Source organism: Dermacentor variabilis, chromosome 10, assembly GCF_050947875.1.
Source record: "Dermacentor variabilis isolate Ectoservices chromosome 10, ASM5094787v1, whole genome shotgun sequence".
In the NCBI taxonomy this organism is placed as follows: Eukaryota; Metazoa; Arthropoda; class Arachnida; order Ixodida; family Ixodidae; genus Dermacentor; species Dermacentor variabilis.
In genome coordinates this window covers 102,502,897-102,530,027 of record NC_134577.1, presented here as the reverse complement: position 1 = coordinate 102,530,027, position 27,131 = coordinate 102,502,897, and the positions used below count along the sequence as shown (strand labels likewise).

Here is a 27,131-nt window from a genome sequence, read left to right as displayed (position 1 = left end):
AACTTCGCAACGAAACACCGGCTCCGGTACGTCAGCGTGACCTAACGAATTTCAATGTTTCTTTTCGTGTTTTGGCCTTCGTAGCTATCAAAGTGCTCTCAACATTTGCTAAGCTCATTACTCGCCTTCTTTAGTTACTCTGTTACTGATAAATATTACCTGAGCCCGAGCACACACCGCCAAAGTCCCTGACGTCATGGGCGAGCTGGTGCGAGAACTCCTTGACATCGTCGTCAGCAGTCTTTTGTTCTTGCGTCCATTTCTGTCTTTACGAAGCTCGCTTTTACAGTAAGCGCAGTTTCTTGATATCGTAGAAATACAGTATACTCACACAACTCAATTCATTATTCGCTTCAGTGTCTCGATGAAAGGTATTCTGTCACTACGAGTTCGTTCGGTCTGGGGAGATTAATGAAGATATCCGAAGCCCCCCAGACCACGCTAGCCCGCGCGTCAGACAGGCAGAGTGTACAGTAGGCGAATGCGGGCGCCCAAGAGCGAATCCGAAACGGCGGGCAACGGGACACCGCACCGAAGAGGGGAAGCCCGCACAAGTAGCGGCCCTGTCATCTCGCGTTCCCTTTGTGCGACGGGGTAAAAAAAAAAACTCAATCATCATAGGAGTACCGGCGGCTGCCGTACTTGGCGCAGCCGTCGAGTATGACTGGACGGGCAAGGCGAGACGCGGATGCCGGCGGATAACGTCGGTAGGACAGGAGGGACGCGTCTCCTGCCTCCTTTTGCCAGTCCGCCGAGGAGAACCTGACCAGCGACGCCTAACTACGTTACTGCTAGTTGAAGGGCACTGAATGATTGAAAGAGCAGGCGACCGAAACCCGAGAGCTAAGCGGCAAGGGGGAAAGAGAGAGACCACAGGGAAAGCCTCAGTGGATGCGGGCAGCCAGCCAGTAATCAGAAGCTACGGGAAACAAGCGACAAAACACACAGGAAGTGCGCGTGCGCATGTACGCGTACGTGAGTATTTGTCTGTCAGATTGTGCGTGTGTATAGAGGGGTGGGGAGGGAAATCGAAGCCATAGTGTGCAAACGAGCCCGCGCCGTCCGCTCAGCACTCGGACTCAAGGTCCAGTTTTAGGAGCCCACGCGAAGCGACTCCCAGAGCGAAACGCGCGCGCTTTGAAGAGGAGAGAGCGTCTGCTAAACGAAAGGAGCCCCAACGCCCAAACAAAGGGGGCGGGGACGAAAAAAAGGGGGAGGCAAGAGAACGCTGCGCGCACTGCCACGCGGCGCGGTGATGAGCAGAGGCGGAGAGAAGTCGCGGCGGACGGTAGGAGAGGATGGAGCAGACACAGTCCCGCTGTACGAGGAGGAGGGCGGTGTATACGCGGGTAGTTAAGACACACCGCTAGGGGACGTTGCGAGTGAAAGTGAAAAGCGCGAGGGGGCTTTTGCAGCACGCGCCTCGCGCGAGCCACCTCTGAGCAGGCAGCAGCAGCCCCCCCGCTCTAATTGTGTTTTCTGCTTTTTGCAAGGGGAGGGGACATAACAGGCGGCAAGCCGGGTGGCTAGGAGGTGGGGAGCATGGCCACGACCAGCTGCCGTTTGTGTGAGCGCGAGTGCCAGCCGGACCAGCGAGAAAGCCTTGGCGTGCAAGCTTGCACACACACACACACACGCACATTAGCTCTCTTCTCACCCACCTTTCACTCGTTCTCGTCGATGAGCCTTTGTTGCTGCGTGCGCGCGTACCGTTAGATAAAGCAAAACTCTTCGAGATCCCCCTCCCCATAAACCGCTCCACGTAACCCCCGTTACTCTTCGTCGATACGGATCCGGTAGGACGCAATACCGTTTTTTTTTTTTTTTTTCCCCGCGTACGTCCCCAGACACCCACCTCGGCACGATGAAAGGTATCGACTCGCTTCACCAGCATCGGAGAATAGCGCCGGTGACAAGCGCGCCAAACAGTGTCTCGCAGAACGGGATCGTAAATGCACCTTTGGCACAACGTAAACACCACCGTTTACTTTGTGCCTGTCCGTGTGTTTCTTTTAGCACGACAGACGCCTGACGCGGTTAACTGGCCGAACCCATAAAGGGAACAGGAGTAACGGCGTGTTGAACGTACGACGGCCCTCAGCTGAGCTTGTTGGTACATGCTTTCCGCGAATCCGGCGCACACTTTTTTGGAAAAGGCGGAATGAGGATCACACCTTGCTGAGAACCAACTGACCTTTAACCATAATATTTCCAACGTATCATACATGCTTACATCAGACTTACATCAGACTTGGACGCCTCGTAATACCAAGGTGCGGGCAGCTTGACGCAAAGCGTGTTATATGCCGGGATCACATTTCAGGCGAGTTTAGTCAAACAAGGCAATTATTATTTACTATACTTATTCGGTTACAACTCGAATAATATTTCACTGTTCTCATCTCGCAGAATTATACTATCCATGACCACAAATAACGGTCAACAATTCTTCCAACATCTCGATGCCGAGTTGTGTTCGAGCATTACAGGGTAAATCATGCTCATAACCATATATGAAGTCTCAAAGTAAAAAAAAAAACAGATGCCGATACATGAATCTATCGTCGTTAATATGCATCGTGTCTAGCTTATGATATTCTTTTTCCATCTTTGTTGGCGATGGCGAAGGCTCCTATCTCTCGTGCAACTTTATCACAACTATTTTGTATGACGCTTCTCTCACTCCACTGTAAAAGATAGATTAATATATATATATATATATATATATATATATATATATATATGTGTGTGTGTGTGTGTGTGTGTGTGTGTGTGTGTGTGTGTGTGTGTGTGTGTGTGTGTGTGTGTGTGTGTGTGTGTGTGTGTGTGTGTTCCTGTGTTTGCATAACGTGGCGATCCACATTCATGAGCGCACGCGGCGTCCAAAATAGCGCGCACCACTTTTTGCCGCCGTCCGACTATATTCAGCTGCAGCCACGTTGCCTTCGTGTGTACGATGCAGCCAGACTAAACAAAGTTGAAGAGTTTATAATCAGTGAACGGGCTAAGGCAGTTAATATCAACTCAGTATGGTTATCGATCGACGCACCCTCGTCGTGGGCCAGATTTATCTTTTTTTTTTTTTTTACAACGGCAACCTCTATATCACTGAGAAACGTCGAGCAAAATGCTTCATCGCAGTACGTCAGGCACGACTCCGGAGCGCATAGCGTAGCTCAGTGGCTACGCCTATGCGCTGTCGAACTCGAGGTAACGGCATCGATTCCCGCTGATACAGGGCGGGCATTGTGTTAAGTGGCCACCAAGTGGACATGTACATTTCAGCAGCTCCTGAAGAGCTCGGTGAAGAGCGCTGGGGCATACCAGTGAGGAACAGTCACCCCCCCCCCCTCACACCCCCTGCCAGTGTCCTCCTCAGTGGTGCAGCTTCGGCCAGTCGGCGGCGGACGAAACGGATCCACTGCATATGGGTGGACCCTTACGGTATACCCCGCCCCCTGGCCCCTTAGCTCCACTCATCAGTTCGTGGTGCTCTGAAAATGCACTAAAGGTATTCAAAATTATTCGCGGGACCTCGCCACGCCATCGCTCATACGCATTGTGTTGTTTCGGTACTCGAAAATACCCCCCCCCCCAAAAAAAAAAAATAATAACATTCATTTCTGTCGCCTTTTGATTAGGATGCTTTCCAAGTTAAAATCTTCGGCGTATACTGATTTTCTTCTTTTTTTTTTTTGCTATGGCGGGATCGGAGCAGCTTATTACATGGAGCGTAATGGTACAATGGATTCCAGGTAACGGCATTATTTTGCGTGCGACCTCATAACCTGCTCCCTAGTTGATTGTGTCACAGAATATCGCCATCGAAGTTTTCTATGCGCACTACTAAGCAGTATTTATGAGCTTGGAAACCACATTATTTATATAAGTCTCTAAAGCAGGCAGACGGTTGTGTAAACAATAATTTCTTCCGAAAGCTCCCTTCTTTCTTAGAGAAGGGGCTTGTTATCGATGCCGGGCTAACCAGCAGATGATGCTTCGCTCCCATCTGTAGACGACGACACTCCCAAACTGCTGTAAACAGAACTCAATACCGCCTTGAAAATTTGTACAAAGGCACACCGAAACAACGCGTGCAAGCGATCCACGTCCAACTTCTAATACAGCAGCAGCCCGGTAGGACTACGAAAGGACGCTGGCACGGGCCTACAATTCACTCCAAAAAACAAAAAAAAAATCGCGATGTATACGAGAAACCAGAAGCGTGAACAACTAAAGTATGACCACCGAGCAAGCGCCACGCGAACGCCCGGCGGGGGTCCCGATCCAACATGGCGCGTGACACGCTCCGGCGAGCTCAGCGCTGCCGGGATTTCCCTCGGGGATATATAGAGAGGGGAGGGGGGAGTGACGCTCTCCCGTAGAGCACACAAAGACCGGTACAATACGCGCGGACGCATTTTACGGAGGACAAGGCGGGAAGGGAGCCGCTGCTCGTAACGAACGGGAAAGCGGGAAAAAACCAGATAGCGGGTGCGCTGACGTCACCGACAGATGACGTCACCTCCTCCCTCCCAACGTAGCCCAGCGCCCTAGGGTTAGGCCTTCACTCAAGCGGCCCCTTCGCCTAACGCGGCGAATGGCCCCCGACGAGCCCCTTATGCTCTCATCGTAATTCAACTCGCGTGTATTGGCGGTGTTTGCTTTAGAAGCCAAGAGGTCGTATAGGGAGACTAGTAAGGCGCCGTCCACTCGGGGGCTCGACCAAGCTTGCGCACGTTCAGTCTGCTTTATTGTTTGCCTTTTTTTTAGTTTCTTTACTAATGGACACGCTGTCTTACGGAACGGCAACGCGAATTCCAAGAGGAGAGGAGCTGTAAGAAGTTGCGAGAGGCTAGACCACAAAGAAAAGCACGGAAGAAGGTCGTCGTCTGGCAGGGAATTGGATCGGATCGGCTTGTTCACGTTGTAGTGGCGCGGGGAAGGGGCGAGGGAAGTGCAGCTTCAGGCAGAATGGGTGAGAAGGGAGCATCGCCGCGAAGCGGGAGACGGCCCAGGGACGGAAGAAGGGATTCGAGGGCAGCGAACCGCAGCGAATCGAAGAGGGGTGGCGTCTGCCGGAGCGGCGAGTTTTTAGAAGCAGACGACGTTACTGCGGGTGCGGAGGCGGGAACACTTCTAAGTGCGGAGGGGAAATGAGAAAAAGTAACCTTCTATATATCGCCGGCTTGCTGGTCGATAGAGTAAAACACATCGCTGGAAACGGGCTCCTTCGAGCAATGCAGAAGGTATACGCAACGAACATGCGGCACGCAAAGACAAAAACGATGTTACGAGGCCCTGGGGCAGTGAAGCAGACGATCAGAAAGGGGCCGCCAGGCGGGGATCACAGAACGGATAACACAAAGAAGCGCGCCTCCCGCTTTTGGAGAGCGAAACCTCGTGTGTCTGCTGGGAAGGGAAACGGAGAGGGGGGAGGTACGGGAGGGGATAAAGGGATAACGGAATAATAACGGTACATGGCGCGCGCGCGAGCTGCCTTCGTGAGAAACGCGACGTGCTCGGGCAGCTGCTAGCGCTTAGCAGACGGCAGGGTGGGTAGCAGAAGACAATGAATGCGAGCACGCGGCGCGACATAGAAAACAAAAGAGCTAGAGAGGGCCTACGAAAGTTTCGTTCAGCCGTTCAAAAAATGAGAATACACACAAAAGTGAGATTTGCACTGATTAAACGTAGAGAGCGAGGACACAAAATATAAAATAAAGCACCCTCACGCCGGAATAGTAGGCGCAGTTTTCACGCGCAGTATGGCGGACGGCTACGCTCACACGCTTCAGCAGACGACGTTGCAGCGCGTGTAGCAGACGAAGCGCTCAAGCACGTAACATACGAAGCCTTGCGTGCGAATGTGGACGACGCACGGTCGGCCGGTCGGTCGGTCGGTTAGTTGCCCGGCATGGCTGCCCAGCCAACTGTACTTTGAGAAAAATAAAAAAGGCAGAACAGCTGCTCGAGCCCGGTGTCCGAGATCGTCCAACCGTGCCCGGCGTAACGCACAGCGCGTGCCAACCGTATGCAAGGGGGGCCAACGAGATTTCGTTATATATTTTTTTTCCTTCTTTCAAGGGGCCGTTGGCTTAGGCGGAGCGAGTCAAGGCAATTTGTTCGGCGGCTGGTAAAGGTCCTTGCGGTGACCAGATTGGTCGGCTGAGACCGCTCGTTAGGCGCTCGTAAGTCAGCCAGACCCGAACAGGAAACATTACGAGCCCGAGGACAATTTAAAAAAAGTGCGCCGTGAACAAGGAAAGCAGATTAAAGTGGAAGCTCTCTCCAATTAGCAGAGAAGCGCGGTCGGTCGCCTGCTGTCGCTGAAGTTATGCGCCATTGGATCAGGCACTTCGTTGCGGCGAGAATTAGGGCCGCAAGTTTGCGCAGTGATTAATTAGATCTGCCCCGGAGCGAGCCACCTCTAATTTTGTGTGACGTGGGGCAACACGCATAGAACTCTGCATATATTACAATAAGGGTGGCGCATATGTATAATACCATCGCGAAACCACGATGTATCCTCGTCACTAATGGTTCTATATAGAATGCAGCGGGGGAAAGAAAAGCAAACGAAGTCATTCCTTCATGGAGCAACTGCATAAGAAAAGAGCCCGGAAGCTCGCACATGCCGGCGCATAAAGAATATTGAGATGACGTCAATAAGGTTTCACCTATCTATATAAAATTAGGTACAGGCGCCCAAATCTTTAACTGGTGTGCGCGAGCGGCGACTTTTCCGTGCGTCAGCGCCGTATGACGGCGCGCGGCTGGAAAGAGTCTGAGGCTAAGCGCATGCGAACAAAGCGCGCTCAGCTGGGCCCATCGTCTGCTAAGCTGTTTCCAGCCTCGCCCCGTCATACGGCGCCGACGCACGGAAAAGTCGCCGCTCGCGCACGCCAGTTAAAGATTTGGGCGCCTGTACTTCCCACGTAAACGTCAACAACGCAGCTGGATCGTTAACACCGAGAGAAACTTGCAGATTCCTTTGTTCGAGAAAAAGATACATGGAGACATGGAAAGAGTACAGCTTTGTAACTTCATGGCTCGCCACAGTGCGTGGCAATTAGCTAAACGAGGACAAGAGAATAATAATTAAAAATAGACGCTGAGAGAAACTAAAAAAAAATCAAGACAACGGAACTATAACGCGTTCAGAAGATTCCTTCAGGAACGTGCACTCTGCCCTGACATATTTTTTTTTTTTTTTCACTGAACTCGCATCGAAGTGCGGTCGGCAAATGATCGCAGGAAGTGGCGCGGTGAGTATCTGACGGCCGAGCCAAAATGAAGGAGTGATGGGATTGCCACGCTTGCAGCGCGAATGCTTCCGTGAACGAACGCGCTCCCAAAAAAAAAAGAAAAGGAAAGAAACCGGGAGGTATCCGGGGCGCACAAATTGGAACGTTCATTCAGACAACACTAGCCCTCGAATGCCACGTATCTCTTGCTTGCACGCATGCACGTATCTCTTGGGTTGCAGGGCAGTGAGCTAGACGCCGGGGCATCCCAAACACGCGCGCCAGTTGCGCGGCCGGGGCCCGATGCCTATTTTGGGAGGCCGGGCGACCGGCCGGCCAGCTGGCTCGATGCCTTCACGGTCGGGCCCGCCGCGCGTAACAATGTCGCGCCACAGAGAAGCGCCACCGAGCAGCGGCTGCCAGTCAGCTGTCAAGCGCAAGTGACGCGCGCAATAACGCTGCGGCCGCGCGGTGTTCTCCACTCGCGGTCTTCGCTGAGCGTCCTGAACACCGTGCCAAGTGCAACTCGGTGTTCTCTCGCCAGCTCCGAACCCAACCACTTAGCTGCCATCCGTCATCCATTCAATCGCTCAGCCTCGCTCACTCGCCGATCGACAAATTGGCCGACAGACCGAATTTAGTGAATGAATGAATGAATGAATGAATGAATGAATGAATGAATGAATGAATGAATGAATGATCAACCGAATGCTAGGGCGACTGACTGTGAGCTTCGCGTCCCAACGTAACTCTGGTTGTGTGGCCTACATTTTCGATACAACATCGATACAACATCGGCCTTGACCTACAGCATGTAGTCGGCCGAGCTTCGCTAAATAAATGTCAAAGAACACGAAGTACACGAAAGACAGCGCTGCCTTCACGACCTACAGTCCACTGCATTTGTCACGACGAAAAGATTGATTGATTGATTTGTTGACTGAAGTCATTTATTGATTAATCAGCGTCCCAATGTAACTAGAGCACTGTGAAAAGAAATCGTAGCGTACATACAAGAGACACCGCAATTTCGACCACCTGTCGTTGTTTACCTTGCAATCTGGAGAACGGTACACACGGCTGTTTTTTCATCTCCCCTCACCCCCACCCCCCTATCTGAAAGCGTTCGCCGCAAATGGGAATCGAACCCGGGACTGCGTCGTCAGGAAGCCGCAGCACAAGTAACCGCAGCTACTGATACTCCATGAGGGGGGAAAAGGCGCACGTGTACAAAAAGGCAAGTAAACCAAAAAGTACCACGAATATTCCAAATAGACTGCATTAGTTCATGTGAAAACCTGAGCACGAACAGCGCCGAGGAAGTAGAGACAAACAACCACCTTTTTTTTTTGCATCCCGTTCCTTTGCACTGTTTCCGTTGAAGTTGTCAGTGAAGCGTTTGGTTTCAAATAGTGCCGTCTGCTACAAGGAGCGGCGTGCTAAGAAGTGAAATAAGTATAGGCGCGCACGGTGCCACGGGGGCGCGCGATGTATGCGCACGACTTGACGCATTGTCTCCGTCTCAGAGCTTGACCGTCCCCAACGACCGCGAGCCTGCTCAGCCTATGCACAAGAGCTAACCCTCCAAAAATGCGTGCAATTCCGTCGTTCATTTGACGAGTACTTTTGGGCAAGCCGCAGCGAACGCGTACGCCCGCGCAGGCACGGCGCAAGTGAGGTGTAAATTAAATATGAGCTGCATTCGCGTCGCAGCGAGATTGCCAGCTGCGTGGCACGAGCAGGCCAAGCGCACAAAGTTCACACGAGAAAAAAAAAGGGGGGAAAAAAATAAGACTAGACTCGGCTCTCCTCGAACCAACACCGTGCCACTCTGGCTCACCTCCCCGTCCGCCCCTTTTATCAGCCACGCCACGAAAGTCGGGACAATGGGGAGCGAAGAGCTTTGTGTACGTCGGGGCGGATACAGACGGGCACACCGCTGCGCTGACGACGCCGGAAGAAGAAAGAAAGAAAACGAAAAGGAAAGCAGGAAAGTGTGGGACCGGGGAGACAAAACGCGGCGACGTAAAAAATTAATGACGAGGAACGGAACACAGAGAGCAAGGGGGGGGGGGGGGGTTCATTTACAGAGCGAAGGGCTGGCTTCCTTTTGTTCTCGGCAATCCACGCGTGCAGCGCTTCACGAGCTTGCTACGCCGCCGATCGATGATAAATCGATTTCTCACCCTTATCGAACGGCACAAGCCGGTGAACAGGAAAGACAGCGACGAGGCAGCGACAGATAGAAAAGGAAGAACGATAAATTACAAAAACTGAAAACAAAGAGAGGGAGACGATGTCAATGCAGATGAAGGCTGCGCGACCGGTTAGAACTGGTAAGGTTTCCCTATTAGTCGACCTGCATGCATATGGATCACCGTACAGGTTGCAACAGCGACCGTATAACGTGATCACTGGCGTGTCCTCCACTTTTTTTTTTTCTTTTTCCTGCTCGCATAAAGCGGGGATCTGGATGGAAATCGTAAGCCACTATCGATATCACTGCAGTGAACTTTGTAAGGCAGCGATATCAGACTGCGCGTACCGTGTAGAGCTGGACGTGTTTGCAAACACAGTAACAGAATATCGTGCGAAAAGGGCTCCGAGAATCTTTTGCATGGATATGGGCTAACACTCGTATGATCGAACGGAATTTTACTTGTTTATGAAGCGATAACATCTCGAAAAATAGGCAATTGAAAAGTCGCCTATTCCTATATTTACAAATGAGCTCCAGCGACACAGAAATTTAAAAGAAAGCGAAGTAGATACAAACACAGGGCGCGAAGGCGGGAAGCAAAACAGCTGTGGTATCACATAGCGAGAGTTGGAGAAAGGAGTGGACGGGGGTGACTGCAAGAAGTTCTAACTTAGATGTCCTTGTTCGGGCAAGAAACTATTGTATGTGATTTACTCCACGACTTAATACGCATTCCGAATTGTTAGAAGTTGACCTGCCTACGGAGATGTTGGCGCCTGCTACGTGAACCGACCAGCAATGTGACATAAATAAACTCACTAACTACGCACACGCTTCTTGCAACGAATACCGTACAAGCGCTTTGCGCAGCGTTCAGTCTATGGCGGGCAATTAGTGTAAGTCGACTAATTGAACCTGCAGATATTTTGCTTACGAACACAATCCGCTGATCCACCAGGTCTCCAGCAGACCTGGCTTAATAATGTAACACACATGAGAACTTCGCCCTCACCGACTCGTGGGAACACTGCCAGAACGTTTTCCGCTCAGCAAATGGACGTTGCAGGCAAAACAAGCTGCAGTGGAATCAGTGCGCAGGTTGAACCGAGAAATCGGACGCACATCTGGTCAATGTCGGGCTCGCGTTCTCCGATGCCAGGGCAATGGTGGCCGAGCGTTTGGCACTGCTTGATGTGCCGCTTGGGTGGATAGTTATATCTTGTAGTAGACAGGCAGCCCACAATGTTAGGAATACAAAATATTACAGAAAAAATCGCGGGGATAGAGCGACAAAAAAAAAGACAACCGTAGCAACGCCAGTATCGAAAACGAAATGAGAGCTATGCAGTGTCTGCGCGTACGTGTCCGTGCGTGCATGCCTGCGCGTGTTTTCTTGTGGGCATGTGAGCATGCTGCCTATGTTTGTGACTATATAGCCCAAGCAGGATGAAACATCGTCTAACCAACCCGTCTTCGGCCATCCCACCCAAATCTCCGCCCCAACGCCACCGCAATTGGCCAAGCGTAAACAGCGAAAGCCAGCGACCACTCGGCAACCGACCACATAACTAAATTCAGAAGGCAGTAAGAACGAGTATAAAACAAACAAACAAAGAGTAGAAAGAAAAAAAACTTGCACAAAGCCCACCCTTCCCCACGCTCCAGTGGTCAAATGTAACACAATCAATACATCCGCGTCAAATATAGAGAGAAACGGACAGACTACTCCAGAACAAAAAAAAAAAAAAAGAACCACACCACCCACCCTGCGCTATTATCCATCACGCGCGTGCGCTGCCTCCTCAAAAACACAGCGCTCAAACACCGCAGTAGTAACCTAGACCGGTCAGGGAATCCGCAGGGGCCGAATCACGTGAGGGCCACGGGGTGTTGCGGTGGGCGCCGCTCGTGAGACGATCGAATGGCAAACGCCTACGTACTCTGCACGTGCTGCACACTAGCCGAAGCCCCGATCTGCATCTATGTGTTTGTTGGCCCGCCCTCTTTATCAAATCGAAATTATCGTTCACAACATTACGTCCTCATATCATAACATTTCCTTTTTTTTTCCCCTTTTGACGAGTGTCACGCCTTCAGGTTCGTAAAATCGACGGCACTGCAACTTCCACCAAGAGAGGCGCACAGTAATACTAAATGGTTCGATGCTGCGGTCACAAACCTAGATATTCCACCGACACTGTAAGACTCCGCGTTAACAAATTATCAGAATGTCCAGTTCTACAGCTAGCTCTATCCCAAGTTCGGCTATCAAAACGGCAGGCTGACAGCAGATTTATCCCAAGGGTTATAGAGTACGTTACAGCTATAGGCGAATAACAAATAGGAATAGAAAAAAAGGTTAACCACGACTCAGCCCGGCTGGCTACCCGGTTGTAGGGAAATCAAGCATAGGTGTCAGGGAAGAACAGCTAAAAGTCGAAGTTGGTGTGAAATGGAGTCACTGACGCATTTAAAGCATCAGCGCTGGGTCACAGACGGTCGCTAGGGACGGTTGCCTTAGCAAACTTTCCCCGTGTCACAACTAATTCATCAGGAGCTACACGTTTTCGAAGGTGATACGCGAACAAGTTGCGTACGTCGAGAAAAGCGTTTGGACGTATACTGCACGCGATCGGGCAGCCACGGCAAAGCCGGAGCCGGCATCCATGCAGCGTCAAGCAAAGCACAACAGCTTCAATGGCGATGGCGATGCGGAGGGACACGGAAACACAATTTTTCAGCTTTGAACTGCCGACACACAAACACGCACGCACCAAATAACTGTGAGCGCTGCTCGCAAATGGCAGCCCCGACGGACGCAGCAGCCAAACAATTTCTTTGTACAAACAATGAAACAGTTTCCTTGTACAAACCACCATTCCAACGGTCTGGTTGGACGGTCGCAGCGACGTAGTTCCCTGTGGTAGCTTTTGTAGGAAACTATGGTTGCGCTCAGCGCTGTTTCCACCTATTTCCGCCACGTCAGAGTGGCGCCCCAGTCGCCGCGGGCACCCCGCAGAAGCACGCCTGTCAATTCGGCAGCTGCCCTCGGGGTTTCGTTCGTTACAATTTCGCCCCTGTCCTGTTCGGCTGCCCGCAATCCGCTATGGGGCTCAGAAGCTGCACCGGTTGGACAATAGGCGTCGCCATAGCAACGAGTCAACACCGCCGTAGCGACCGCGACAGCTTCCGTGGTATCAATTCCGAGCGACGCTCATTCACTGCGGGGTCCTTTGCTCAAGGTTTACTTATTATTATACTAGATCGAGGGGGGGCGGGGGGGGGGCAAAGTTAAACTATCATTAATATTAATAACAAAGAATACCCTATCTACGCAAATACTGCTTGCACAGGTGGTTAATTGGCATTAACGGACACACTTTTTCTGGAAAATTACACTTACCAAGTAGATAATGAAGCGTTGAAACGTTTTTCTTTTTTTTTGCGATTACAGTATAGGTTGAAATCATAAACCTGAAGGCAATCGTATTTGAAGACAAGTCCGTTTATTTGAAACTTGCAGATAGTATGTGTTCCGAGTGATTTATCAAGAAATTGAACGTTCAGCATGCAAATTTCACATTCAGAGGCGCCAGGCTTCGATTTATATATATATATATATATATATATATATATATATATATATATATATATATATATATATATATATATATATATAATGCACTTACTACATCTACTTGTCATCAGGTCCCTTAGAGCGCGAAAACAACATATCGAAACCATCAACCGCATAAACCGCATATCTTTTTTTATTAATATTACCGATAGTTTAACACTGAGGACCTTTATATGTATGTGCAGGAGAGTTGGGCATCATGAGTGGCTGCAGCTACTCTTCACTTGGTCAAATAGTAGATATCTAAGTTACGCCGGCTCAAAGAAATAATGAAGAATAATAAAATCAAATGTAAATAAAGGTCTGAACACACTCACGCATTATATTCAGACCGTCGAAGCCGGCACGTTTCAGGGCCCTACAACCACACGGCACTGTAAGGAGAAACCGTTTGTAAAGGCAGAAATGGAATGAAGTTGACGCACACTAACTGCCTATTCACATTAATTTCGAGTCACAACTGCAGACCAGCAGTACGCACTTTAAAAGCTAACGTGCGCGCGAAGCTCAGCACATGAATGCTTTCAAAAGCCGCCCGTACAGGAATGCGACCACCCCACTCGCGACCCAAACCCGCAACCTCGTGCTCAGCGGCAGATTGCTCCAGCGATCGAGCAACCGCAGTTGATTGTCAGACGACAATGGTGACAATAGCTTAACCGAGTATCTTAATTAATCTTAAAGAAATAATCTACGCTCCCCGCTACTTCGCCATCGCGCCACTTTCATAACACTTAAGTACGTATTTTTAAGGTCCCGATTGTTCAATGTTACACTTGACAATATTAGCTCCAATTTTGGAACAAAAATTAAACGATAACGCGATGTTGCTCCCGCTTCCACCCATCGCCAAATCAGCTAACAAAAATTCATCGATAATTACAACACTCTATACGGCGAAATTTTAGCGCAGCTGTATACGTGTTTCCATTTCGTGATATCTTGGCTGGCGCGGACAATCTGTCTCGTGCGGCACGTTGCAAACGGAGCGAAGTGTGGCGCGACTGCATGGCAAATCGGCAGATTGCGAGAGGCAGCGCATGGGTGACGCGTGGGGGCGATGCAAAGCAGCCACCGCAGACAGACCTCAGCTCAAGCAGCGCTTTGTTTCCGAGTGCCTGACGCACGCTACTGCGGCGGCACCTCGTAGACATCGTAGCCGCAGAGCCCGTCTTGCACCGTACTCTTTTCTTCTCATGCTTCTGCCATATCCCCCTTCTCCACCTCCACCTCATAATTCCACTGCACGCTCTTCCTCTACTTTCCTCGACGCGCTCTCTTCACTATCGGCGTCGTTCATCCCCCGATGCGCTCCGTGTTCGCTCTTTCATCCTCCGCTGTGCTCGTTCGGTCGGTTAGGAGGGACGCTGAGGCACGCCGATACACAACGCCGGTACGGGCGCCTAAAGGCCACCCCACATTCAGCGTGTTTACCGGCGTTGCGTCTTTCGGCGTCGTCGCATGAACGCCGCCAGAGAGAGTCCAGCCACACGAGCGGCACGAGGAAGAGCACTGATTGGTCTGCGCTCATCGAGCCGCTTCCGGCGGCGGCGGCCAGATCTGGTGTCTCTTGTCCGCGCCACCCTCAGCGTCGACGCCGAGCGACGCCGGGTTACGCAACAGTAGAAAGCACCGTGAAAACACTGAGTGTGGGGCGACCTTCAGAGCTGTGCTCTAAACAGACCGGCCACGACGACAGTGGACACTTACGGCGTCTGCTTTGTGACAAGGCCCAGCCCTCGAGATGCATTTCCGTTTCTCTGTTAAGAGCTCCAAATGAGTATCCTGCGCATCCCCCCCCCACATTATTTTCATGCCTCAAAAAATTGACGTATTTATGGTGCTGTTAGTAAAGATATTTCAACTACTTCCCCCTTTTACGTAGCCATCTCTCTAGGATCGTATGCGTACAAAGCCCTGAGCTCAGGCAACGGCACTTTCTTTTTTTGCATGCCGCACAAATAATAGTTGCACGTGTTGACCACTCCATAGCGTTAAGTGCGCAAACATGCGACGATATTTTAGTCAGCGGAAAGCTTTCTGAAGTTAAAACGCACGTTAATGTACATATAGGTTTGTTATAACGTACGTACGGATAAGGCAATCGTTTCAAACCGACCAGCCTGCCCATACATAAACGTGCGTACAATGTTTCCTGACGCAACTGGGAAGAAAGAAATCGTACGGGAGGTCCAGAGCAGGTGATCGAACGTCCTTGTTTCCCCTTCACGCGTCCCGACGCTCCCCTGCTATTTGCAACCCGCGGGTCGGGGTCGCTCCCTAGCACGCGAAACGACCACCTTGGCGCAAGTATGGAGGGTCGTCCACCCGCCGCGCGAACACGATCGCTGAGAGAGCACGGCGCGCGCGCAATTGCTCCCGCATCGATTCGGCCACACGACAGCGGTGCCGCACTCTTGCCGTTGTAGGGAACTCCCGGCGCAGCGGGAGGCGCCTGGGTAACGAGATGGGAGAAGCGGGGTGTACACGAATAATGATAGGTGCAGCGACAGAGTATTTAGTGGTGGCAAATGAAGATACCAGGAAACGGCCTCGGGACGAATCGAGCGAGCCGAGTGGGAATAATATTGACTGGTTTTGCCACCGCTCGGCACCACATGCGTATAGCCCTCGAACCAAGTAAGGTAGCACCGCACGCATTTTAAGAGATTGTGTCGCGCTAAATAAGGCAGCACTACAGCGAAGGAGACAGAACAAGTTTGAACTCGAAACTATATTCCATGATCACAGGGAGGTTTTGCTGGAATCACAACGCGCGGAAAACGAGTAACACACGGATATAGAAAAATTAACGTAAAAAGAAAGCTTAGAACAGTCGCGAAGCATCAATAAACGGATATAATTAATTCCCCCCCCCCTCCAATTTCATAAGTGGCCTCTGCCGTCATCATCCTTTTTTTTTTCTATTCTCCAGTATCCCGGGATGTCTATTCTGGACATTCCGAAATTCCGCCATGCTGTGGAATTGGCCATCTTGCCAGCATTTATTGATCTAAGGGAATGCCACGACTTTCCTGAATAGCCTAAAATGACTCCATCACACAATTTGACAACACCGAATAATTTGAATATGCCCAGAACAACAAGCCCGTCGCAGAGCCACAGGCTACAGGAGTCAACAATCGGCCGACCTTTCTGCTATTTCTTAGAACTTCTCTACCCGATCCCAAACCTCCGCCATTTACTCCTGTCCCTCCTACTTCCTCTGCTGGCCGCCGCTCAAGTGTGTCACCCCTTACCCTAGCGCAATTCATAGTGCGGTCAGCAGAAAATTTTCCTTCATCTTTTTCATCATTACTATTATTAAACCAAGTGATATTCGCTACCACGAACAGCGAGGCAGCCCTAGTAAGTACCATTACTATAATAGCAATGCTGCCTAAAAAGCTAACCTAGGAGACAGTCAAGTAGTGTTAATACTGGTAGCAAAATTTGGGAGGTGCCGATCGAGGTTGTTCGACGAGAGACGAAATTTGTGGAATATGAGTATACTACAAGCTCTGTCGCTAAAAGGAAGCCCGGAATGCATTTGCAAGTGGTCAAAAATGGGAAGCAAGGTTAAGCTCGCCACAGCTATGCGAAGGTGCTTGAGCAGTGCACAGAGGCAGTTTACATAGAATGCTGGACACCCTTCCTGATGCTGGACAACCGTGTTCAAAGGCCGAGGAATGAGCAGCAGCGGTGACAGGGGAAGAATACGGAAGAAAGCAGCGAACCAAAAGTGGAAGCACCTTGCCGAATGCGAAATTAAATAACACTAGGCGTACATATCGAGTTCACGCAGTGCACCCGGATTACTGACAACATGAAACATTACGATATTCGCGATAACCAGCCTCCCGACATTATCCCTGCGGAGAGTCATTGCGCTTTTACGTGTAGACGTGAAGCCCCTGCGGGCCTATGTGCGCAGGAACCACAGTTGAAACGCCTCACCATGCAGACCTTCAGTAATCCATATGCAGGGTGTCCCGGCTAACTTTAGCCAGAGTTTAGAAATATGCCAATGCACTCTGAGACGACGCGACCAAATGAAAGCTGTTGACTATTGTATGGTGTAAGCCACAAAATGTTTTGTATTGTGCTTAATTGCATAATTAGTTAAGATCATTTAACCAACTTCGGAAGCAACGAAGTTAGGTAAGAAATCGTGATTAAACAACTGCAGAGCACTTCGCAGAACGTCCGATTAAACAGTTTCTAACTTTATATCTGTTAGGTATTAGTGTTCTTCCGCTCACTGCAGACGCCAGCGAAATAAAATAAAAAACACAACGTACAGCGCCTGCTAGCGCGTCGCAATTGCCCTGTGCCCAAGCGTTCCGCGAACAAACGAACATCGCATTCAGCCGGGTGAGCTGCCGCCGCGCCCGCTTATCGCTATCACGAACCGCGGCGAGGGAAGCACGCGGCGATGGCGTAAATCGCGCAGCCGGCGTTGGTGGCCTGTCGCCTTTTACGGGGCAGCACACCTGGCTAAATGCTATGTTTATACGCGGAGCGTTTGGCAGCGCTGCAATCACGGCGCGCAAGCAGACATGTCGCGTGGCATACTTTCTTTAAAATTTCGCGGACGTCTGCAGTAGGCGGAAAAACACTCATACTAGAGTTATTGTATGTGCCACCGCAGGTAGCAGAGCTGCGCGTCTGTTTTATCACGCCGCTAGCGCCTCTATTGGCGGAGCGTCATCACGTGGTAGCCAAGCAACCGTGCATTGCGGAGAAGCAGATGTTCGGGCCAATTTTTGTATTTCCCGACGCCGCCGCTGCGGCGAACTGGATTGACACAAGTTATCGCCAGTCAATTTCAAATCCAATCCGGCCGATGTTGCCGTTCGCTGTCCATGTGCGTGCTAGCTGCGTAGCAACAACGCAACGTGCACAGCGCATCTCACGTTTGTTTCGTCGGCCTGCCTCGTGACACCTTACTGCAGTAATTGTTTTTCTTCTTTTGTAAAACTAGTGAAAGGTGTTCAGGTAAAGACACCTGAACAAACAAATTTTCAGCCAACTGCCTATTGCGTCAAGTGTGTATGAGATGAAATTGCTTGACTAACAGCTACGTGCTTTTTGGGCTGTGCTAAAAAAATTCACAGCTGGAATATTAAAAGCTACTGCAAGTCTGGATTTTTTTAAATAATGGAAGCACGTAGAGTTATACAGAAGATTTAGCTGGAATTACCAGTTTTCTGCGTGTGATGCACCACACTGCTTTCACAGAAGTGTCGTAAAAAAGCCAGCTCACATTTTCATGATTATGCACTGCTTGGGTTGTTTCTGAATATGAAAGAGGTTGCTACTAAGTAAAGATCTTTAATATACTACAGCTTATGTGAACCAGGATGCAAGAGGAATGAATGTCGTCATTTAACATACGGTAAGGGCCTAACTGTGTTTTCAATTATTCCCTATAATGTAGCTATGACAATCCTGTGAGAAAAACTTTCGCTAAACACCCACAGAAGGCTACTTTTGGAATCCCTGCAGTGAAAAGGTACATAATGAAATCACACCTGCAGGTGTAGCTGATATCCATTGCTTGCTGGTAGATGGATATGTTCCTACACAAGATCTAATGGGGTACCAGAGTCGAAATAGCAATGGTTCGTCATTGATTCACCAGTAATATCTTAGACTGGCTACATGTTGAGAGCTATGGCACATAAGCAAGTATGAGCCTCATTATATTTAGTACAGTTCCCTTTGTAAAAGAGCACCACTTGATAAAGCTCACTATATCAATATATTTGCACGCGGATATACTAGTGTTTGTTTTTTTCTCTTAAATTCGCATTGTGATTTTATTGCCAAAAAAAAAAGAGGTAGTTGCGGCTCGGTGCTTTTTGTTACTGTTTACATGCTAAACGAGCACTGCTCTGCTCTTAGTAGCGTATTTATCTCTGTTGAAACAAAACCTGAGTGCCAAGCCGTATTCAAGCGAAGGAGAGTCATTAAAGTATCTGATTGTTTACCTCAATTACTAAAGTTTGTCCAGTTTTTAATACGCTATCTTATTTCGAACCTTATACTACCTTGTGAAGTAGCTTTTTCGCACGAAAATTTTGTAGGATTTCCGGAATCTATAGAATAACATCACCATATTCCCTAAGTTTATTCGGTGCGATCTAATCGTTACCGTCGCGGTTCACGAATGCTGCATCTGATCGGCGTATATATAATACACAATCTATTCTAGATACGCGAGTGCCCATACGTTATTAGGGCGGAGAAAGTGCACAGGTGAATGCAACTCCAAAAAAAAAAAAACTAATATACGCGCTGCATTTTACGCCGCGCGCTAAAAAAGGGCAGCGCCTTTTTCTTCACAATCTAATCAAGTCAGCTGTTTCGATGCGCTTTGTTTGCGATTTGGCGGAAAAGCGGTGCACAAGCGATGCAAAAGCGCCCATGGTCGATCGACGATACGCTAGGCATGTCGCCTGCAAAAACGGAGTGCGGCTTCGCCGCATAGACTTGGTTGCTTCTCAGGCAAGATGGCGGACCTACGCGCAACTCTGCTACCTACGGTAGCATATACAGTAACTCTAACTCATACCTAACAGACGTAAAGTTAGAAACTGTTTAATTGGACGTTTTTCAAAGCGCTCTACAACTGGCTAATTGGAATTTTTCATCTAACATCGTTGCTTCAGAAGTTGGTTAAGTAAGCTTGACTAATTATGCAATTAAGCAGAATAAAAAATTTATTTGACTTGCTACATACAATAGTCAGCAAGATGCATTTATTTGGTCGCGTCGTCCTACAGTGCACTAGCATATTTTTAATCTCTCGCTAAATTTAGCTGGGACACCCTGTATATTTTGTAGTACACATCTGGGATGATGAGTTCCCGATGACGGACATAACTCCCCCTAACCCATCTATTCCATTTCACCCTAATCTACAACCCCCGATGCCCATTCTTTAAGGTTTTGTTAAACAGTCCACGTAAGTTTATGCGGTCCTATGACAAAAACGACATTGAACCATGGGTAACAAGCAGATATTGGTTGGAAAATAAAGGCGTGTTCACAAGCATCACTTCCGAGTATTTGTGTTCAGTGCTTTTCTGCGCTAGTTGCCTTCCACAGATGCCCTGCTGCCCAAATCCGCATAGCCACTGAAGCAACCACGTTAAGCCACCGGTGTAAGAGCAAAGCACCGGGCAGCACCCACTTACCAACTTTGCGAATGGCTGCACATAGCACGTTGGCAGTAGCGTCGAAGTCGTCCTCGTCGACTGGCTGAGTCGACTGCGAGACCACGCAGGAAGCGCCGCAGCGCGCGAAGGGGTCGTCCACATGCCGCAAGGACAGGTGACACTCCGTAGGCATTGTCAAAGGCTCCGATTCGAGAGACGCGGCGACACAGGGCGGTTCGGAGAATCGAGGCAGCTCGAGCCGCGGTCGCTTCAAACAAGCACCGGCACGACCACCCGTTCCGCAAGCGCACGTCGAAGCACCAATCGGCGGCACCCCGAGACCAGTAGCCATCGGCTGAGGTGCAGCCCATTGCAACGACACGTTGCTGCTCTGGTGAGCGAAGAATTCTGGGGACATGCAAACGTGAGGAAGAACGCGAACGGCTACCACAAAGTGCGGCGAACGCGGGTGCGACGTGAAACAAACCTGCTCAGGGAGAGGGCCGTAACAGCTTTGCCCACCACTGACCATCTTGAACGAGCCGAATTATGCTAAACGATAACTTGAAACGAGAGTCCGGTATACACGCAGGCTATCTTTGCAGTAAATGAGGGCCTGTGAGTGAAGGACTCCACAAATTTATCGTGGCATTTTCAGTAGCAACAACCTTGAGGGAACGCTAACGTTCTCAAAGCGGTAACATTATGTTCACCACTTTAGCCTTGCCATCCCGACGCTGAAGACAAGAGCTGTGGCGGCGCGATCCCACAGCGGTGAAACGGAAAAATCGCAGAGCTTGTGTTCCTGTATAAGTTCGCGATCTACGGACAACCTGTTCGATCTGGGAAGGTCACATAACGGCTAAAGTTAGTCGTTCACTTTCTTTGCCCTACCGCACCCAGACCACACTGCCGAAGCTAAATCACGTTGAATGACCCGAACGAGACACCGCACTTCCCAGTACACCGCAGGAAAAGAAGAGCTTGCGCGAGCCGTCGCCAACGCCAAAGAAATAAAAGTCCACTAAACGACGTTAACACACCAGAACAGGAGCAGAATCCACTTGGCAAGAGAACTCACGCGTCCTTGAACATCGCTGAAAGAGGCGCCGGCTGCAAGACGCAAGGCAGTTCGTCTCAACGCATACATGACGCACCCCGACGAGCTACCGATGACGCGACACGTGATGCCCCCGCCATTCACGAAAACCTGATCACAGAGTGACAGCGACTTCGAGGCGAGCGGGAGGACGAGCAGCAGCCGGCGTTAAGTTGAGACGGCGCCGAGGACAGGCGGCGCAAAACGGGAACAACAGCGCAAAACAGTGCGGCGAACGCAGTCCGAACACCGACGCACTCACTGCTCGCACTTCGCACGGCTACGACGAGGCACGTCAAAATCACTCGCGCGGCCCGTCCGGTTGTCAGGTCGGGGAAGACGAAGCGCACATCGGGGCGTCCGTAGGAGTTACCGCCGATTTAAGAAAAACGGACGCTAATGCAGAAAACGCGGGAATGAGTTGATTCCCAATGCACTCGAAGCGACGTGACTCGGTGACCTGATTACATGAAGAGAGCACGGCTACGCAGACATGAAACACGTGAAGGCGTGCATAAGGCCAACGCAGAGTGTGGCATGGGAGCACAGGGTTTGTAGATGAAGCGGCCGTCCACGATGAAGGAGGCGCCAAAGAAAGCGGACGCGCTTAAAACCGCGCCTTGCGCTTTTTCGAGGCAGTTGCAGTTTCCTAATCGACGGGCGCTTTTCAGACGCGAAGCTTTTTATCCGCGAACCCCACCGGAATGTGCTGCTGCGGCTGCTGCCGATGTGTTCCAACGTGGAATATGTAGCCCAATGTGCACAACCCCTACAAAAGTGTCGGTTCCTTACTTCTTCCTTCAGAATTCCCAATCACACGCGGCTAATCGTACGCGGCTGGCTACTTGTCACACGTCTGCGGAGCCATGCGCGCTTGTCCTACGCGTCTAGGGAGCGCGGACGCGCGGGCTCAGGCAGCGCTTGGCAATGAGTGTCATTTGGAGCGTACGCGATGGAAGTGGAAGCCTGTCTCGTCGTCATGTGGCCGGCATATGAACTTTTGGCGCGGGTTTTGAAACAGGAGGCGATGGTTTCGGAATCGTGCGTACACGTACCCCGGGAGCCACCGCTGGTTCTGTGTCGATCAAAGACGACGGACTACATCAATAACGAACTGCTGGTCGCCTGCGTACAGGGTTCGGCCTCCTCTTTGGCCGGTGACGCACAGGCAACACAAGAATAAGCAAGGGGCGAGGTGTTCGTGGGCCGAGGCGGCGAGAAATGCGATTCCCAACGCTTTGTTGTTGAAAAACTTTTATTGCTCTCAGACGAGAAGCACATGGAGGCACGCACATGGGCCGGTCCTTAGGGGCCCGGCCCTTAAAATACTGGGTGGAATCCCTAGTACGGGACCCCAGTGGCGTCGGCCGCTGCCCGGGCGCGCTCGACCAAGGCCCTTTGGGCCTGCAGGTCATAGCAGCCGAGCAGGGTCGCCTCCCAGTCCTCCCGAGTGGGGTTTGGGTGAGGGGCAATAGCTGGGTTAGATGGGCAGGCCCACACCATGTGGTAGATGTCCGAAGACGTCTCCGCACAGTGCGGACAACTGCCCGTGAAAGAACGATCAAAATGTTTGAGTGCTGCCGGGCACAGCAGAGTGTTCGTATAGAGACGGAGTAGAAGCCGCTCCTCCGTCTTAGATAGACCTTTACTCGGGCGAATTCCCAACGCTGCCGTAACGGGGAAGTGCTCAAAACTTTACACGAGTTTTGTACACGGGGCGCTTTCGATTGCAATCGAGCCCGATCGGGATTAGAGTTTTCGATCGCGATTGCCTCTTTTGCGCAAGAATAAGCTTTCCTCCAACTCAAGCGTTTCCCGCCGCAGATGATCCGGCATCACTCTGGCACGCCCAAAGCGTCTACTTTCGGCAAGTAACGCAGGGCTGCTCGCCCTCCCCTTCTCACACTCATACGGACTAGACGCGTACGCTCACATATACGCTTAGCGAGACGCGTATCCCGTACTCCGTGTGGGGTCGGGCATTTATACCGCGAACAGTGCCCACATATCCACGTGCATAAAAGCTCTACACTTTTAACAAATGCATACCCCAAAGGATGTATATTTGCCACACAACAATAATCATCACCTGTCTTGCTTGCGTTTCCCTTCTTGAAAACGCTGCGCTCGCTAATTTTCTGTCGAGAAACCTGTCATGCTCATAACGCGCATGCCATTTTTGACTTGGAAGTTTTTCCTGCGAAACCCGTGTAGTGAAGTTGGCTTAAAGCGGCACGTTGTGTCTGTTTTTCACTGTAAAAAAGAAGGGCATGCAGTACAACAGGCTATCTTCTATGGAATCGCCGATATATCCCAAACGCTTTGGGCGTCCCTATTGCGAACGCCTACTGCTGTCGGCATCGGCAGTGCCTCGAGGCACTGTCAGATGCCGACACGGAAGCAGTAGGCGTTCGCAATAGGGACGCCCAACCACAAAGTACACTGTCAAGTGGCGTTGCGTCCAGATAGACTAGATAGTACAGTCAAAAGCGCAATAAATGACCGTAATGTGGTTCTGGCTTAGCAAATGCATTCGGTGCACGTTAAAGAACCCCAGGTGGCCGAAATGAAGCCGGAGTCTTCCACTACAGTGTGCCACTTAATTATATATTGGTTCTCGCACGTAGAACCCAAGAATATAATTTTTAGACGGGAATAATGTTTAAATGATGATACTGTGAAACAATAAACAATCGAAAGCATAAAACAGAAATACGGATAGTCATGGAATAGAGCGTCACTTAACCCGGTGACGCTACGCAATATGCATATCAGAGCCCACCGAGTCGGCGACAGGCAAACGGCGTGCGTTACTGGAACAGAACTTTATTTTCTCTGGAAATACATGTAATACTCTGACCTGCAATGTTCACGCGGCTGCTGATGTCACCTAGTTATTACAATACGCAAACACGCTCTTGCCATAAACTGTAGGTAGTTAACGGTACAGTGCTTGGGTTTGTGTCGTTCTTTCCTATTTTTTCCGTACAGAACACATCTCATTCAAACTACGGACGTACATCAACTAGGCCCCATTTATTCAACTATCAACGTGAGGGCGCGAATTCGACTTCGCCCACCTCGGCCTTATCCGGGTAGAGACAACACGCCAAGACACTCGTTTACATTGGCTATAATGAGCACTGTTAAATAACGAAAGGGGTAGTAACCACTTGGACACATCCGCGATGGCGTGCCTCATAGCTCACGCTTTGCGAAAGAGCAGCCGTCGTTACTATTACTGGGAATATCTATGTTTAGAGCAGCAAACATAGCCGCCACAGCTCTTCCCTCTCGCGTCGTCATTGTGTCCGCTCGCAAAAGCCAGCGCATCATTTGCATCTAGTACGGCAATTTTTTGTGCACGGAGTTGTTCGCTCACGGTGTCTGTAATTACTGGTCCCATATCAGGCATCGAGCGCAACACCATTCTACGACGGCAAAGCGCACGAGCACGCCATCTGGGAGGTAAAATACTATACGAAACGGCCTCCCAGATTTTCCATCTTTGCTCCTTCCGGCCGTGGAGAGCGTGCAGATGTCGCCGGCCTCTCCAGCCTAATCACGCGCCATACGCTACCGACCCCGCAACGAGCTCACACCGGCCGCGCGTAGATCCACGTGCACACATTACGGCCGGCCGCGTTTTATCGGCGGACCAGAAACCGTTACGGGTCACGCTTTCGGCCAACGGTCCGCGCTGTGTACAGGATAGGCGCAACGGACGCGTCATGCAAAACTGTGCAAACACCACAGTTTCCTACAGAAATTGCTGCAGGAAACTCTGCGGCTGCGATCATCCAGCTACGTACCAAGGCAATAGTATACGCTGCGTACCGAAAGAATAGCTACGTGCTAAGGGAATAACACGTGAATTTGCGAAATCTGCGTGCTTCAGCTGTTCCAGGGACATATTACGGAATACTACTGTTTATTTTTCTGAGGCATTGTCTAAATGGTTACTTCAGACGCTAAACAGTCAAATAAGCGGTCGCTCAGCGCCCGTCTAATACTGAAGAGATGCGCAAAAATATAAAAACAAGAAAGACAGCTTCCTGAAGACAGAATTCAAGAAAAAGACAATGAAGGCTACCTTGCCATCAAATCAAGATGGCGGCCCAGCAGTCGAGCTTTAAGCGTGCTGCGGAGCTCGTCTCCTCGCGGGAAAAAGTAGTCACGCTTTCTTGTGCACTCAGTGTAAGCTACGTTCTGTTTTTCACAGCTTCACAAACGCAAAGTGCCGAAATACAGCTATGATATGTTTTGCTCAGTTTCTTTCTGATCGATGGCAGGTGGCGTCTCGTCGCGATCTGCCAACAGCTTCACGGCGACTGCAGCGGACTTCCCGATTTCGATATATCCAATGCCCAATCCGTTCTCGTTGAACTATTTCACACGAGTATTGGTCAGTAAGTTTCTAGTCTCTGGTATAAGGAATAAGTGGCTTTATAAAATTTATTTATATGCAGGTTCAACTGTACGTGTTTATAATCGTCGTCATGTTCATATATGTCATCCTGATGAGTAGAAGACGAAATGTACGTTACAGAGTCAATTTCTTTCCAGAGTCCTACCCTCCAGATGTCCCTAAAGCTTACTAGAAGCAACAGTGTGTATTTGTGACAGCATTACTATAGCAATAGAGGTTGAAATATTCGCGCACATAAAATATTCTGAACATACATTCAAGAATAGTTATTAGATTTAAACCGAATACACCTGGAAGATTCGAGCTCAAATACTAGACGTAAAGACGTAACATGCTGCGCGGGGGAGAAGTTGCATTCGCGTTGCCATTCTTCTTGTTTCGGTTTTCTGGTTTTCTCGCTTTTTAATTTCAAGCTGTTGAAGTTCGACCCTATAGTTGCACTTAAGTTCTCAGAGCGCGCATCGACAATTTGCTGAGGTTAAAAAATAAGAAAGAAAAAAAAGCAAATCAGTGCCATAAAACACGCGGTTGTCGACTACCACACCCCATTTGTTTTTTTTTTCTTTCATTCGTGCATCGCCGCTTCAACGGGCACCAGAGCCGCACGTCTATTAGGCCCGTCGGCATAGTGTTCAGCAGGTCACTTTTCGAGCGTTCACCTCGTGCCCTACCGCGCTGACGAACACACCCAGCAGGCAAACGTGCTATCCCGTAACAAAGTAAAATCAAATAAAAACGCGAGAAAGGGCAAAACCGCAGAGCTAAATAAGGAAAAAAAAAATATGACCGTGACATTAACAAAACGGGTGGGGCCCATTGCGTGCGGTGCTGTACGCAGCACATAGCGGGCTCTCACGAGAGCGCCCCTCCCAACCGCGCCATCTGTCGCTAGCGGGAGAAAAAAAAAAAAAAAAACAGTGCGAATATGGGGCGAGGTTAAAAAAAAAAAAATCGCGAAAGCGGGCAAGCGCGTTGCGTTGATTGGGCTTCTTTGCACGCACCGCAGACATGCAGAGAACACCCCTTTGTGCTTGGCCGGAGCGTGCTTTGGTCGTTTGGTCCAAAAAGCACCGGGCGGGAAACAAGAAACCGGTTCATCACGCCATGAACGAAGAAGAAAAGGCTAAATGATAATTTGTTCACGTAGGCCGCGTAGATCGAAAGAGCAACTCGCCGGACTTTCCCTAACTTGAAACCGGATTTCTTTAAATTTTATTTTAACCCGTTGACCATAGCGTTTTTCCACTCGTCGTCAGTGTACAGAACATTATACAGAACACTGTAGTGCGTGAAATACACTTTTGCTGAGTAATCAGCGCTTTCCCTGTGTTCTCGTGCATGTTCCTTTGTTGGCAT

General features: G+C 50.0%; 1 protein-coding gene across 5 annotated transcripts in view; it reads right to left on the bottom strand.

Moving 5' to 3' along the window:
• Positions 1-27,131, bottom strand: part of fne (ELAV like RNA binding protein found in neurons) — a 204,415-nt gene that overhangs the window by 115,328 nt on the left and 61,956 nt on the right. The window contains exon 1 of one of the 5 annotated variants that reach the window (XM_075673264.1): positions 20,287-21,904. The exons of 2 other annotated variants lie outside the window; for them this stretch is intronic. In XM_075673264.1, coding sequence (XP_075529379.1) covers positions 20,287-20,779 — 493 coding nt within the window. In that variant the 5' untranslated portion in view covers positions 20,780-21,904. Of the gene's footprint in view, positions 1-20,286; positions 21,905-27,131 lie in introns of those variants that run through there. 2 more of the 5 variants (XM_075673265.1, XM_075673263.1) reach the window with 2 other exon arrangements.